Source organism: Raphanus sativus, chromosome 4, assembly GCF_000801105.2.
Source record: "Raphanus sativus cultivar WK10039 chromosome 4, ASM80110v3, whole genome shotgun sequence".
NCBI lineage: Eukaryota > Viridiplantae > Streptophyta > Magnoliopsida > Brassicales > Brassicaceae > Raphanus > Raphanus sativus.
The window spans coordinates 2,051,837-2,066,984 of record NC_079514.1 but is presented as its reverse complement, the minus strand read 5'-3'; the positions used below and the strand labels follow the sequence as shown (position 1 = coordinate 2,066,984).

Sequence of the window (15,148 nt, the reverse complement as noted above, 5' to 3'; positions counted from 1 at the left end):
CTTACACATGTCATATTACACGACTGAACAGTATAGATTTTGTATCTCAAAGTTATCATCAAATGCACTAAAATAGTCTTATCCAAAAATCTCACTGTTTTTTGTTTATCTGATTTTTATTCTGGTCTTTTTGATAAATGGTGAATTGTTTTCCAATTTTTATACTTTTCTTTTGAGAGCTATTTTGTTTAGGAGTTGTAATATTTTTTTTTTTTTGAATTTTTGGTTTGTATCTCTCATTTGCTTCGTCCATTGTAATGTTCTCTAACCTCTTTAACCGTAAGAAATATATGTCTCATACTTATGTTTAGAAATGAATATTTCTTTCTTGTTATGTGGTCTTATAGTAATCTATTTCTTAATGAAATTGTTAACCTTAAGCATAGTTGGTAACTAATAAAACTGGTACATAGAGGAGTTTAACCTCTTGAAAATTTCATTCTAGGTACGAATACAAATATGTATTAAATTTAATAAATGCAATTTCTTATGGATTCGTAGTGTTTTTATTTTATTTCTATAGAAATTGATTTTATATTGTTGGAAAAGTAAATAAAATTACTTATCTTAAAACAATTGATTTTATTCTGTATATAAAATCTAACATACAATGCAATAAAATCATCTTTTATCTTCTTTTTTTTCTCTAGAGATAGGTAAAATACATGGATTTGAAAATCTGAACCGAACATCCCTCAATAAAATGGTATTGATGAATGCCTTTTTTTCAAAAAAAAAATAATAAAAAAAAATAAAATGGTATTGATCCAAAATTGTAAATATGTGAATGAACTCAAAATTTTGGTATCTAAAGAATCAGATCCGAACAATCCAAACCAGAATATTTTGGGTACTTAAATATACCTAAATAGAATTATATACATAAACATATTAATTATATAGATCTATTCTAAAAATATTTAAAATACTCAAAGAATACAGACTTATCCAAAATAACTAACTTCAATATCTAAAATATCTAAAAATATCCTAAACATCAAAAATGCCTTTAATACCTACTCGTTCTACATCCAAATATCTAAATTGAACTACTTGTCATGTTGATTTTATTTAGCATATAATATTCAAATTTCTATATTGTATATTATTTCTATTTTAAAATTTAAGGTATTTTGAGATTTTGAAGAACTTGAACCCGAACCGAATCCGTAAAGATCTAAACCGAACCAAAAGAAAATTATAAATACTCAAATGAAGTTTAGATCTCTAATTTCAAAAATCTGAATAAACTCCAAAATTATCTGAATGGATACTTGAATGCCAATCCTTCTTTTTTCCATAAAAATGCATTTTTTTCTACTTGTCCCTTAAATTTTATGTTGGTTTTTCACTTTTTTTTTTGTTGTAATTTTCATCTGTATTGCAATTTGGGAGTTAGTGGATTTAGTAGTTTGAAAATACCTTTTCTGGGGAAAGTTTAAACACACTAAACATAGAATAAATCAATAATTATAAGACACAATGCATATAAGCATCATTCATATAAACAAAACTTAAATTTTATAAATAATATTCCAAAAATTATTCATGGCATGCGCGAGGCCGGTCAACTAGTGAATAACTAAACCGAATACGTCAATAACCAACGGAGAAATTAACGGAGTTTGTTTAAAAGACTTATCTTCAGTCAAATCTCAGTAATGCCCCCTTCCTTTTCTCCTTCAGTATCTTCTTTATTGCTTTAATGCACAAGGACTAAGCGATAAAACGCAGCGTTTCGGTCCGGAGATCCGTCGGTCGGAAAGTGACTATCTTTATTGTCTACAGAATTTGTTCGTTTCTCCGACAAACCCCACGAGTGAGAAAGAGAGAGTCATCGATGGAGAAGAGCACTACGGAGACAGTCAAGAGCGAGAAAGCGAAACCTGAGAAGGAGCTGTGTGATGGAGTGAGTCAACTCAGAGACGAAGAATCAATTGGGACTATCGGCGATGATATGGAGGATGTACATGACGTGGCGATACGAGAAATACTAGCTAACGATAAAGTTGAAGGTAAAAATGGTTTTGTTTACGAAGATTCTTTGTTGATTTTTTTTATTCGTGTCTTGACGAGATGATGTTTTGTATTTTACCAGATGTTCTAGAAAATTCACCAGTGGAGCCAAATGATCAAGATGTAAGAGAGGTAAAGGTATTCTTTTTTTTTAATAATAAGTTTTATGGAAATCTACAAGTTTCACTTCAGTGATCAAAAGTTACATTAATTGTAGTTTGTGTAGCTTACTAGGCAAAGCTTCTTGGGAAGAGTAGTTTAACTTTTGGGTTGTTAAGAACACCTAAAAGGCGTGACCTTTGACTCTCTTTTTTTATTTGTGTCATGTGGCTCATTGGCAGGAGACTGATAGAAGCAAGAAAGATGTTGTAAGTGTGGTTATGCCTATTGTTGAAGTTGCAGTAGAAAACAGTGAAGTGAAGACTGCATCGTCAGACCCATCAATGGTGGAGCCATCTCTATCTCCGGCTCCTTCAGCTGCCAAAGTTCAAGAAGGTCTATTACTGCTAGAGCAGAAATCTGATCATCGGGTGGTCAACAACATGTCGGTTTCTCCGGTTCTGAGGACAAATAGCGGCAAGGAAGATCTTGTAAGTGTGGTTGATGAAGTTGCAGTAGAAAACTGTGAGGTGGACACACCTCCTGCGCTGACTCCATCGTCCAACCCATCAGTCGTGGATCCTTTGAATCCTTCAGCTGCCAAAGGTCAAGGTCTATCACTGCTAGAGCAGAAATCTGTTAACAACGTGTCGGTTTCTCCGGTTCTGAGGACAAATAGCGGCAAGGAAGATCTTGTAAGTGTGGTTGATGAAGTTGCAGTAGAAAACCGCGAGGTGGAAACATCTCCTCCTGGTCTGACTAAATCGTCAGACCCATCAGTGGTGGAGCCATCTCTACCTTCGGGTTTGTCACTACTACAGAGAAGTTATGATTCTCGGGTGGTCAGGAACTTGTCGGTTTCTCCGGGTCTGAGGACACCGCCACGTGATGGTTACAATTGGAGAAAATATGGACAGAAGCAGGTTAAGAGTCCCAAGGGATCAAGGAGCTACTATAGATGTACGTATTCTGAATGCTGTGCTAAAAAAATCGAATGCTCCAACGATTCAGGAAAAATGGTACAGATTGTTACCAAAGGTTTGCATAGTCACGAACCTCCTCGGAAGAGTAGCTTCTCCCCGAGAGAGATTAGAGCTGCATCAGCTGTTACACCTGTTTCAGAGGATGATGCAGTAGTAGCAACAGTCCCTAGCGATTCAACCAAAGAAAACATCTGTCAGTCGCCAACAATCGCTGAACGGAAGAGACATTGTGAGAACGAAGCTGTGGAGGAACCAGAGCCAAAACGGAGGCAAGTTTTGTGGATTCTTGGGTTTCAGTGCTTAGCCTTCACACGGAGAGATAAAATTTAACTTAATTTCACTCTCTTTTTTTTTGTCTTTATGTTTCAGACTGAACAAGGAGAACACAGAAAGTTCAGTTTCTGTCTCCAAACCTGGAAAGAAACATAGACACGTAGTACATGCAGCTGATGATGTTGGGATCTCTGGGGATGGATACAGATGGCGTAAATATGGGCAGAAAATGGTGAAGGGGAATCCTAATCCGAGGTCTTAAACTGACGCATTACCCATCTTTTGTAAAATGTTTCACTATAACATCAATGATTTGATGTTTTCTGTTTCAGGAACTACTATCGATGTACTTCTACTGGTTGTCCTGTCCGTAAACACATCGAAACAGCAGTAGAGAACACAAGAGCTGTGGTAATCACATACAAAGGAGAGCACAACCATGACACGCCGGTTCCAAAGAAAGGCCATGATACACCTAGCTCAGTGCTCTTATCCCCAACATCAATGAGAACCAGGTTGGAAGATCAGGTGAACCAGTGCTCGGTGGGACGAGAAAGTGAGAAGCAGAGCAGTGAAGCACTGGATGTTGTTGGTGGCTAGAGGAATAGTAGGATTTGGATTCGAAAATAAAGCAATGCTGATTGTATGTGTATTTATGAGCTAGAGTTGATCGACTGACTCCATTCTCAGTCTCCTTGTTCTTGTTATATAATAAAACAACACAAAACACATGAAGATGTCTATTAGCATATCATCAAGTATAATCAGGTGCTGTGTTTAATAATAATTTAAATGTTGATTTTCTATATTTCCAACTAAATTGTATTTTGTAACTTTCTTGCATGTTAAATTATATTTTGTAATTTTCTTGCATGTTCAGAACGTTTACTAATGTAGACGTTTGGATCAAAAAATTCGGATGTTGAAACATGAAATCTCATCTTACAAAATACTGTGTTCACGTATTTGTGTAGTTTTTATCGGATAAAATTTCAATTTTTTTGGTTTGCATTCGGTTTAGTCTTAGATTTTTAAGTTCAGGTACATTGTGAATTTGTCTCTGGTTGGTCAGAGGGTCTCTGCATTCACTATTAGCTTGGCTATGTGCATATATGCCTCTGGCTGGTTTAGAGGGTCTTCATGAACTTTCAAGTGAAGTGAACAACAAAACGACGACAAAAAAAAGAAACACTCTCAGTCTCTGTAAACCCTAAACGACCCTAAACCCAATTCGTGCTTTTCCGATGGCGAGCCTTCGATGCCTTCGCGAGCTACGCCGCCGCGCCACGACGGTCCTCTCGATCAACCAGACGCGATTGATCTCTTCACATCCGAGCTTAGAGCCTTTTTGTACCATCATTTCTCATGCGACCCCAATTCCGAATCGATCTCTCACTAGAGATCTCCCATGGTACACTCGTTCCCAAGGTCGCCTCTTGTCTTCGAAAACAAACGATACTGATGAAAGCAGCGGAGGAGAAGATGATGACGACGATGATGAGGAGGAGTACGAGGATTCGGCGGAGATGGAAGTAGAAAGGGAGTATTCACCGGCGGAGAAAGTGGAAGCCGCGGCGGAGATAGGGTACAAGGTGATGGGTCCTCTCAAACCTTCGGAGAGACTATTCAAACCCTATGAACCAGTGTTCGCGGTTGTTCAGGTCTCCGTCTCTGCTCTCTCTCTCTCTCTCTACTTAGTTTAATTTCACACACTTCTCGCTGATGTTGAATGTTGTTACTGCTCTCGTGTAGATTGGCTCGCATCAGTTCAAAGTAAGCAACGGAGACTCTATTTTCACGGAGAAGTTGAAGTTCTGTGACATCAATGATAAGGTCTGCTCTTCTTCTTCGTGAAGGTTTGTTGCTGCTATTTTGTTCATAATAATTGTTGTTAAAATCTTGTTCTCTTTGGCAGTTGGTACTGACTAAGGTGCTTCTACTGGGCTCGGCAAGCCAGACGATTATTGGTAGGCCTATCTTGCCTGATGCTACTGTTCATGCTGTTGTGGAAGAACATGTAAGTTGTCTCACTGACTTTCTTGGTGTTTGTATAATACCTGTGAAGCTGTGCAAGAAAAACAATTACTTTCATGAGAGTTTGCTTGCTGAATCCGATTATTGATGAAAGAAACTGAGTCAGCTGATGATAATAAGAGTTTGGATCCAATGTATGGACGACGAGTTATTAGATTAGTCATTAGTGTTCATCTATTGTTGCTACATCATCATCTGAATGTCTTGATGTAGAATAGGATTTACTCATGTACTAATAGTTTGTCATTTCTTTTCTTTTTTTCCGTGTCTAACTAGTTGCATACCTTTTCTGTGAGTGACAGGCATTGGATGAAAAAGTGCTAATTTTCAAAAAGAAACGAAGGAAGAATTATAGGAGAACCACAGGACATCGACAGGTATAACTTTACAACTCCATGTTACGTTTCAGCTTTGTTAATTAACCTTTCTTGGAGCTCTTTCCATGAAGTATTTTGTTGTTTTTGATCAATTTAACACTTTGTGTCCACTGTCCAGGAATTGACAAAGTTGAGAATAACCGATATACAAGGAATTGAGAAACCAGAGACGCCCATTGTCCATAAGCCTTCCAAGCCAGCTGATACAGAGCAACCAGAGCCCGAGCTAGTTGGTTAGAGAGAAGAATCGCTTCTTTTTTTTCTTTTGTTGCTGATGCCAATACTTCGAATTAAGTTCATCAAACAGTTGCCGATTTGGGCTTCACCTTTTCTGAAGTTTTTTACAACTAGTAGCTGAAAAGGCTTTCTTTGTAGTTAATGGCAATGTTGATACTAAGATATGAACTTGAGTACCTTTAGGCTATATAGTTCACCCTCTTATGTTTGATTTTGATCTTCATTTGTACTGGAACTGGCCCACGCATTGACACTGTTTGTTTTTGTCTCGAAATTCACAAATAAAAGTTTGCGGAAACAGAGGTTGCAATATGCTTTTGTGCTGTAAGATCTAATTATAGTCTTTTTTGCACTATGTTGTTGCGTTTGTGTCATGAGCATTTCTCATCCTTCACACTATCTCTAGGATCAATTGTTTGTACTGTGAATGCATAAACTATAGAAAAAATAGTCAGTAACTTATCACTGCTTCGTTGTCTGTGGTCGTATGGTTGATAAGTGTAGAAAAGAACTTTGTATAATTGTATAGCTTTCATTAGATTCATTGGCTATATGTTTATTTCTACAAAATGCATAATATCTTTTAAGTTTTGTATGTATAAAGAATATAACATTTAATTTATATAATTTTAACCTTATCATTAACCATAAGTTTTAATTTGAATAACCTTTGTCAGAACACTATAAAATATATAATTTAGGCGATTTTCTAACACTATTGTTCAGATTTATACACTCTGTATAGCTCTTTCGTTTTCCTAAAGCTATCTTCCTTAAAAAAAACATTTCTTGATACCGAATCAATTAAGTTCGTTTTCATACTTCTTAAGTGATCTTAATGCGCTTGTGTTGATCACGTAGCATCCAAAATATGTCGACATTTTATGAATTTGTTTTTATTATCTCTCATTTATGAAGTCTGAGTCAAATAAAAGGTTGTCTTTGGAGGCAGGAAAAAAATACATTTTTAATAATTGATCATATTCACATTAATCAAACTCATTCTACTTCTAGCGTTCAATTCAACTGTTTCACACCACTCACTCTACCATCACCATGATCCACATAGAACCCATGCAGTCTTAATGTTGCACACCGAACTATCGAACAAAGTAACATTGTGGTTACATACATTGTTTTCTAAAAGAAAACAGCGTAGGTGGACATGCCAACTTCGATTTATGGGCCAACTGTATTTTTTTGGGTAAGCGAACCATTCTCCAATTTATAGTTTTATACTCAAATGTTTGACTTTATTTTAACAATAAATCTAGGTTCATACAATAAATAAATAAATAAATAAATATGTACAGTATGTGTTTGTTGTCTTGTTTTATGAATCAAGCCTCTTTTGCGAATCTTGTAGATAACCAATTAAAAGTTACTTACTCTTTCAATCTACCTAGATGTGGCTTAATTATGTAGAGTTTACACATTTGCTTTCTTTCTCTTGTTTATGTAGCGTTTAAATCACATGTTGGTTTTGAGAAAATGTACATAAAAACCAAATACAAAGTTTTGGATTTAATAATGACGTCACTCCAATTTGTGTAACTTTGAAAACACTAGTAAGTAATTGTTTAAAGACGCCACAAAATCTGCGTTTCTCACCTTCCAACTGTAACTTTTATTATTTTGTTTCAAAGGGAACACGGCGCGTAATAATTAATTATCAGCTGTATACTCCTCACACCAAGCGAAACTAATTTCACCAAAGAAACAAAGACACGTGGAAAAAAAGACCAGTCAAAGCCGCCACGTATGTCATCTTCAAGACAAAAGACACGAAGCTTGCTTGTCTTTTAAACTCATAGAGAGTTTCCTTCTCCGTATAAGTAGGAGACGAAGCATCCTCTGCAAAAACAAAACAGAGAGTGAGAGATAGACCAACGGTGGTTTCTTCGCCGGAGCCCATTTTCCACGGCGAATCATGCAGAAGCGGAGAGCGGCGAGGGACTCTTCGAAGGTAACTCCGAGAAATGGAAAGACTTTGGATTCCGGCGAGAAGAAGAGACCTGAGAGGAGGCTGATGAAGTTCGAGGAGTTACCAAAGTATCTCAAAGACAACGAGTTCATACACAGTCATTACCGGTGCGAGTGGTCTCTCAAGGAGACTCTCCTCAGCGCCTTCTCTTGGCACAATGAGACTCTCAACATCTGGACGTATGTTTATAATATAAAATCTTTGTTTTCAACATTTTGAGTTTGAGAATTTGAGAATTGATTCTGAGTTTTGAAAATGGACAGGCACTTGGGTGGGTTTCTGATATTCGGTTGGATGATGGTGGTGAGTTCCATGGAAACCACGGAGGTTGGCCTGACCGGTTTCGTGAGAGTCTTCTCCGGGTAAAGACTTGTCTCGAGGTTATAATAGTCTTTTTGTTGGTTTTTAAATATAAAAGTCTAAAACTTTTTTATTGGGTTTGGTCCAAATGACAGGAAGACAATTCGCTGGCCGTGGCCGTCAATGGGATTCTCAAAAGATGTTTACTTCTCCAGCTATCAAACTCTGTATCATGTAAGATTCTTATACAGACTGTGTGACCATTGTTTATTCTAATTACATCTAGACATGCAAGTCACTGCGATCTTCTGGCCTGCGGATTTGGATTTGGTTAGTTCGATTTTTTCGAGTCGGTTAATTTGGAATTCGGTTAGTTTGGTTTGGCCAAAGTTTTGCCAAAATAAACTGTAAAAAAAATTTGGTTCGATATTTTTGGTTTTTCTTTAATTCGGTCTAAATTTTTACGAGTTACGAGTTTGGTTAAGTTAGTTTTGTTATTTGATATTTCTGTTCGGATTTGGTTAGTTGGTTAATTCAGTTCAGAAATTTAGTTAAAATGGGTATGGTTTGGTTAAACCTTTTAAAACTAAACTACTCTATTTACCAAACTGGAAACAAATTTTTTTGTTTGCTGAACCGAACCTCTTAATCGAACTAAACGAAACCCAGTTTTTTGGTTTGGTTAATAATCTCAGGCCTAGTGCTCTTGTAAACATATGATATGTTGATTGCCATTTTGCACAAGTTCTAATTCTAAGTGGTAACTTTCAAAACATTTGAGTTAAAAAGTCTATGTCTCTTGGCAGGATTCCAACCTGACACACACTACTAGCTCGTTCTCGAACTATCAAGGAGAAGAAGTCAACAACGAAACAATCCCAAAATGGCCATGGCTCTTGTTCCTATCCGGGTCAATGATCTGCTTGATGTGCAGCTCCCTGTCACACCTCTTCGCCTGCCACTCAAGAAAATTCAACCTCTTCTTCTGGCGCCTAGACTACGCAGGAATCTCCCTCATGATCGTCTCCTCCTTCTTCGCGCCTCTCTACTACGCATTCTCTTGCCACACTCACTGGCGTCTCTTCTACCTCTCCTCCATCTCCATCCTCGGCCTCTCGGCCATCTTCACCCTCCTCTCTCCATCCCTCTCTGCTCCGCGTTTCAGACCTTTCAGAGCAGCTCTTTTCCTGACGATGGGGTTCTCTGGCATCGTACCGGCCTCGCATCTGCTTTACCTTCACAGGGATCATCCCAACGTGCTTGTCGCTCTAGTCTACGAGCTTGCGATGGCTGTGCTGTACGCAACGGGAGCAGGGTTCTATGTTAGCCGTATACCCGAGAGATGGAAGCCTGGTGCTTTCGATGTAGCTGGACATAGCCATCAGATATTCCATGTGTTTGTAGTCTTGGGAGCTCTTGCTCATAGTGTTGCCTCTCTTCTTATCATGGATTTTCGACGCGCTTCTCCTTCTTGTGCCTTTTGAAGCAAGTAACAAATTTGTAAAACGTTACAATAACATTTCATTCATTGTATCAAATATCAATATATCTGTCCCATAGAATGTACTAGTTACTACCAAGAATATTCAAAGCACATTCTTCTTACAAGTATTGAGTTATAGACTTCCATGATAGTAAAAGGAACCTCTTTAATCAGTTGAGTCATTGGAGAAGGAAAGACCAAGAAAGATACAGAGAGGGACAACAAGAAAAGCAGCAAGCTTGAGCAGCTCCTCTGTTTCTTTTGAGAGCACACCTATTCTTGACCAATCACCACTATACCTGAAGAAGAGTTATATTTACAACATTATATATAGCCTTGTTCTTGAGCTATGAAGGTTATTAAAACAAAGCTTACCCAGCATCGATGAATCCTAAACCAAGAACAGCGACCGCAGATCGAGCGAGGATTGTGTTGGGGACTTTGATCTGCAACAAGGATCGTTTCCCGTTTGGTTTTGGTTTCTCCGTAAAGTCTCTCTTTTTCGACACTACAGTGACTAATCCGCCGCCAGTTTTCAAGAAGACATTACCAAAGCTTCGAACTTTGTCGTTAGGACAGTTGAAGCTACTGTGGTATACTTGTAAGGTCAGCATTTTCCACTTCTCCTGAAACCAAAGATTCTCACTCAGTACATGATGATATCTGATAAGGGTCAACCATTTACCAAAAATCTGAAGAACCAAATGGAACCAAAATCGAAAACCGAACCGAAACTTCCCAGTATCCAAAAAATATCCTCATTGAATTACAATTTTACAATCAACCCGAATTGAACCTGCCAGAACTAATCCAGACCAAATTGTTTTTGGTTTTTAAATTTTTACTTTTGAAATTATCCAATATCCCGGAATAATCTATCCGAACCGAAATAAACTAAAGTATCCAAAACCGAATCAAACCTCTCACGTATCTAAAAATGTGTATTTTTATATCTAAAATATCTGAACTGAATAGCAATCAAACCAAACAAAACCTGCCAGAACTAATTCGAACTAAATTATTTTTAATTTTCAAAATTATCCGATATCTGAGATAACTTAATCAAACCGAACGGAACCGAACAGATCAAACCGAATACTAAAAATACCCAGTCCTTTCTTCCAACTTTCCCACCACAGTCTCTCCTTTGACAGCTCTCCTAAACCCCTAAGAAACCTCTCCTCCGTACGTAGCAATGGAGATGCACGACTCGTTACAAGTCCACAGATTACCCCAATCGAAGTACGTAGACGGAGTCAGATGGCTCCCGCAAGCTTCCGCCCTGAACCGTTTCTTCGCAGCAGCCTTCCACGACCCGGACTCCGAATCCTCCTCGATCGAGATCCAATCCCTCGACCCGAACCCGAACAACACCCCCTCCGTCGTCTCGCTCTCCTCGTGGACTTCGCCTTCTCGCGTCTCCTCTCTGGAAGTCGTCGTCGGCGGCGGCGGCGGGTCCTTCAAGCCTATGGTCTCCGCCAGTACGGATTCCGGCTCGATTCATGTGCTGGCGGTTGATTTGGTGGAAGGAGGTGCGGCGATCGAGGAGGTTAGTGGGGAGAGGTTCCATGTGGGACGCGTGGAGGGTGTGGATTGGAGGGAGGGAGGAGAGTGTGTGACGGTTGGGGATGATGGGAGAGTGAATGTGGTGAGGGTTGTGAATGGGGAAGGGTTGAGGTACAGGAGGGTGTTTGATGGGGATGGGCTTGTGGGTTATAGAGCTGTCAAGTGGGCTTCTCCGAGTGAGTTTGTTACTGGTGGGTTTGGTTTTGGTTTGCAGCTGTGGGATCAGAGGAAGGCTGGTGAAGCTGTCTCACAGCTCAATGGCAACTGGTGAGTTCTCTGTTCTCTTGATTTGGTTTTGAGTCGCTTGCTTGTTTGTTCTTCAGTGGTATGGAACCTGAAAAGTTTGTTCTTTTGGGTTAGAACTTAGAATTGGCTTGTAGGATGGGAAAGGTGAATCCTTTGATTTTATAGTTTATTCAAAGAGCATGCATACACTGTGTTTCACTTGATGATAACATTGCAGGTTTCAAGGAAAAACTTCTGCAGTTGTTCACTCCATTGACATTCATCCATCCCGAAAGCACACTTGCATTGTAAGTACTTTTCTTGTGTGTGTGTGTGTGTGTGTGTGTGTGTGGTAGAAATCTTATTAAGGTCTTACCTCTTTGAAGTTTGAATAATCTCTTCACCATGCATTGCTGAATGTGAGGGCTTTTAGTGTGATCCATATTATTTGCCAAATTTTGTGTATGTGTCCTCCGGTAATAATCCTTCATCTTGTTCTTTTTACTTTATGTCTGGAAAATAATCTAAAAATTTTGGCATGAAAGTGAATCACTTGGTTTCGGTGTTAGAATATTTAACCACCTGTGGCTAGTAGATATATCTTATACTTAGACCTTCACGGTCATCAAGAACGTTTTCTTTCACATATACACAAAAATAACTTTTGTCTAGTTGAGTGGTTACTTGCATTGGTCACATTAGATAGCATATTAGTATCCCCACATGTTATAAACGTGGTCTAACAGTTTTGTTTTGATGCGATGTGTTTAGGCGGGAGGTTCTTCTGGTACTGTTTTTGCTTGGGATCTCCGCTGGCCAAAACAGCCTATCGTCCTCTCTGGTGTTGGGGCAAGCGAGGGTATGAACAATTCTCTGTCTGAAAGTGAGGTATGGGAAGTTCAGTATGACTCATACACCAAATCCAACATCTCGTCCTCAAGGATTCTCCCTGTTATGACCTGCTCCGAAGACGGAATCCTTGGTGTCATCGAGCAAGGTGCTTACGCCTTTCTACTACATTAGTCTTGGTTCTTGTATACGATTTACCAAACTGATGTCTCTCCTCTTCTTTCGCTCAGGGGAAGAACCGGTCGAGCTTCTGGCTGAACCTTGTGCCATTAACAGTTTTGACATAGACAGACAGAATCCACAGGTGAAAACATCATCTAACTCAGTTTTAACCTCTGCTTAGATCAACTGTGTTGTGTGTTTCTCAATCTGGTACATTGGATTATTGCAGGATGTGATATGTAGCTTAGAGTGGGAATCCATAGCAGTCTTCTCAAGGCCTTAGCAAAAAAAAACTGAGGAAGGTGGTGGTATTAGATGGTAAAAGACAAGTTTAAGGACAGTTTGTATTCATGTTACAATCTGTACAAACAGAGTTTGTATTCATCTAAGTCTGTGATGTCAAAGATTTGCAGTTCTGTCTGAAATTTCACTTCTGAATCCGTCCCTATCGCTGTGTCATTGCGTATGTTTACATACACAAGCCTAACCTCCAATTCGTCTCTGACACGTGGTGGAAAAGAAGTCGGCCACCGTAGGTCCCACCGGAACTAATACTTGGCCCTGTAGTTATGTTGAATCTTTAAACCTCTCTTTTGTTTTCTTTAGAAAAGATATTAGAATTTTACAACACAAGAAGTTTTCAAACCACAATCAAAGATGAAAGGTGACACGCCGCACTCAAAATTAAAGATCACATTAAGGCTTTAATCATTCAAAGATTACTTCCACCAAAATATGTCCCAGCTCCTATTGTTTGAGATATTCCAGCATTTCATCATTTTTTTATTCACTGCTTTTCTGATACAGTCCTCTTTTTGAAAAAGTTTTATTTTGATTATTTCTTTATGTTAGAGAAGAAGATGTTGAAGAACTTTGTTCTGTTTATGCTCTGAGATACTTTTCTAGCCTGACTACTTTTGATACTGGTAAGGAAGCATAATCATTTTTATTTGTCTGGACTGACTATTGTGACTGAGAGATTATATTCCCTATTTAGATCATTTATACTTTGAATAGATAAACAGTTTCTGTATAATTCAACAGAATATTTATCTCTTCTATTTGAAGCTTTGCCTCTGTTCAAAGAGATTAAACTAGTCATCACTCTCATAGGATCTGCAAGTTCATCAATTCTACAACCTCTTAGGTACAATAAGATTCTGCTGCTTATTTTATGGGACCGTGAAAATGATTACAGAACATTATGTATAAGTCTTTTCTTTGTTGTGTGTGTTGTGCAGAGACATGGTTGAACGAAGCCACAGCTTTGATATACCAGGAGCTGAGATAACTGATCTAAGAATGGCTCTTTATGAGCGGAAAGAAGTAGTCGAGAGGCTCCAAGACGAGTTAGACGCAGAGAGGGAAGCATCTGCCACGTCAGCGAGCGAGGCTATGTCAATGATTCTCAGGCTGCAAGGAGAGAAAGCCGAGCTGGCCATGGAAGCTGGACAGTACAAGAGAATAGTCGAAGAAGAAATGTCTCACGCTGAGATGTCCTTTGCGCTGCTAGAGGATTTTATTTACCAGAAGGAGGTTGAGATCACTGCGCTTGAGTATCAAGTGGAAGCTTATAGAAGCCAGCTTATGAGCTTGGGGTATAGTGAGTTTAATAGCTTGGATGTTAAGCTTCAGGAGGATGAGGTGAATCATCATCTGTCGCTACTGAGTGATAGGTCTCAGACTCCAGAGCTGGTGGATGATCTTTCTGAACCTGTGGAGAAGGAAGTTATTGAGCAGAGTTTGGATTCACAGAAGAGTTCTTTAGATGTGTACTGGGAACAGATCAAGAAGCTGGATGAGCAAGTGAAAGAGCTTACACATTTTAGAGACTCCATGCAATACAAGACTTCGTTGACTGAGTCTGGAGTAAACAAGGGAGAAGGAGATGTTGCAAGCTCATCAAACTCTCGTGAAAGGAAAGAGGGAGCAAAGGGTTTGTGTAAAACTGAGGAAACTCTGGTGATAAAAGTTGCAAAGCAGACAAAGATGGACAAAAGATCACCTAGACAGACGAGAGACAGAAGCGGCAAGAGAAACCGTGCAGAGTATCAATCTGAACTTCAGCGGTTGAGACAGAGAGTAGAGAGGCTGGAGAGGGAAAGAACTAAGACAGAGCCTGAAACTAGTGGAGTGGTCAAGGAAGAAGAGATTAGTCTAGTGAGGGAAACCAAAGAGGAGGTAAGTTCTGTGAAATCATCTGAAGTGAAGAGCGAGAATAGATTGGACAATCTACAACCTTGGATAGACCCAGCCATTGTTTCCATTCAAGAGGTATTATAATATATTCAATCAAATTTTTAATTAGTAAACTTTTGTCAGTATTTTATTAGTACTAACAAGCATGTTTACTGACACAGGCAATGCTTTACTTCTGGCTATGAGACAAAGAAAAGAAAGTGAAAAGATTTTTGTGTTATGTTGAGTGTTGGTCATTGTGTTCTGTTCATCTTGTATATTTGTGTGTAAATATGTATTGAGAAGAACAAGTTAGACTCATTGAGTGATAGACAATGTGTACTGTTTTTTTTCTTCCAGCAAGTTATCAAAACCAGCACCA

The 15,148-nt window shown here is 38.7% G+C and overlaps 6 protein-coding genes across 14 annotated transcripts; 5 read left to right on the top strand and 1 right to left on the bottom strand.

Annotated features, from left to right (window-relative positions):
• The first annotated feature begins 1,156 nt into the window (after nt 1-1,156).
• LOC108854263 (probable WRKY transcription factor 32) lies at nt 1,157-4,177 on the top strand. 3 transcript variants are annotated; one of them, XM_057009236.1, is made up of 6 exons: nt 1,157-1,658; nt 1,789-2,015; nt 2,099-2,148; nt 2,358-3,367; nt 3,468-3,626; nt 3,704-4,177. In XM_057009236.1, exons 2-6 carry the CDS (start codon nt 1,841-1,843, stop codon nt 3,969-3,971), a joined length of 1,662 nt encoding a protein of 553 aa, XP_056865216.1. In that variant the 5' UTR covers nt 1,157-1,658; nt 1,789-1,840; the 3' UTR covers nt 3,972-4,177. The 3 variants fall into 3 exon arrangements, with proteins under 3 accessions (XP_056865216.1, XP_056865214.1, XP_056865215.1); XM_057009234.1 differs by having other exon boundaries at nt 1,158-1,658; nt 2,099-2,154; XM_057009235.1 differs by lacking the exon at nt 1,157-1,658 and having other exon boundaries at nt 1,683-2,015; nt 2,099-2,154.
• Nucleotides 4,178-4,516: 339 nt separating this feature from the next.
• LOC108851489 (50S ribosomal protein L21, mitochondrial) lies at nt 4,517-6,230 on the top strand. Its single transcript, XM_018624926.2, has 5 exons — nt 4,517-5,032; nt 5,124-5,204; nt 5,287-5,388; nt 5,708-5,782; nt 5,901-6,230. The coding sequence occupies exons 1-5, from the start codon at nt 4,616-4,618 to the stop codon at nt 6,018-6,020; spliced, it is 795 nt and encodes a 264-aa protein (XP_018480428.1). The 5' UTR covers nt 4,517-4,615; the 3' UTR covers nt 6,021-6,230.
• Nucleotides 6,231-7,849: 1,619 nt separating this feature from the next.
• Nucleotides 7,850-9,787, top strand: LOC108854518 (heptahelical transmembrane protein 2). The gene is made up of 4 exons (XM_018628100.2): nt 7,850-8,182; nt 8,267-8,365; nt 8,459-8,537; nt 9,110-9,787. The coding sequence occupies exons 1-4, from the start codon at nt 7,950-7,952 to the stop codon at nt 9,785-9,787; spliced, it is 1,089 nt and encodes a 362-aa protein (XP_018483602.1). The 5' UTR covers nt 7,850-7,949.
• Nucleotides 9,047-10,464, bottom strand: LOC108854519 (uncharacterized). Of its 4 annotated transcripts, none has more exons than XM_018628102.2 (3): nt 10,162-10,446; nt 9,910-10,085; nt 9,047-9,780 (listed from the first exon to the last, which is right to left on the bottom strand). In XM_018628102.2, the coding sequence occupies exons 1-2, from the start codon at nt 10,398-10,400 to the stop codon at nt 9,953-9,955; spliced, it is 372 nt and encodes a 123-aa protein (XP_018483604.1). In that variant the 5' UTR covers nt 10,401-10,446; the 3' UTR covers nt 9,047-9,780; nt 9,910-9,952. The 4 variants fall into 4 exon arrangements, with proteins under 4 accessions (XP_018483604.1, XP_018483605.1, XP_018483603.1 ...); XM_018628103.2 differs by having other exon boundaries at nt 9,949-10,085; XM_018628101.2 differs by having other exon boundaries at nt 9,047-10,085; nt 10,162-10,445.
• Nucleotides 10,465-10,906: 442 nt separating this feature from the next.
• Nucleotides 10,907-13,036, top strand: LOC108854521 (nuclear pore complex protein NUP43). The gene is made up of 5 exons (XM_018628104.2): nt 10,907-11,619; nt 11,816-11,885; nt 12,349-12,574; nt 12,657-12,730; nt 12,818-13,036. The coding sequence occupies exons 1-5, from the start codon at nt 10,982-10,984 to the stop codon at nt 12,869-12,871; spliced, it is 1,062 nt and encodes a 353-aa protein (XP_018483606.1). The 5' UTR covers nt 10,907-10,981; the 3' UTR covers nt 12,872-13,036.
• Nucleotides 13,037-13,202: 166 nt separating this feature from the next.
• On the top strand, nt 13,203-15,145 carry LOC108854522 (myosin-binding protein 7). Of its 4 annotated transcripts, none has more exons than XM_018628106.2 (4): nt 13,204-13,514; nt 13,657-13,735; nt 13,830-14,862; nt 14,949-15,145. In XM_018628106.2, exons 3-4 carry the CDS (start codon nt 13,834-13,836, stop codon nt 14,970-14,972), a joined length of 1,053 nt encoding a protein of 350 aa, XP_018483608.1. In that variant the 5' UTR covers nt 13,204-13,514; nt 13,657-13,735; nt 13,830-13,833; the 3' UTR covers nt 14,973-15,145. The 4 variants fall into 4 exon arrangements, with proteins under 4 accessions (XP_018483609.1, XP_018483608.1, XP_056865840.1 ...); XM_057009860.1 differs by having other exon boundaries at nt 13,633-13,735; XM_057009861.1 differs by having other exon boundaries at nt 13,204-13,519; nt 13,675-13,735.
• The last annotated feature ends 3 nt before the right edge of the window (nt 15,146-15,148 follow it).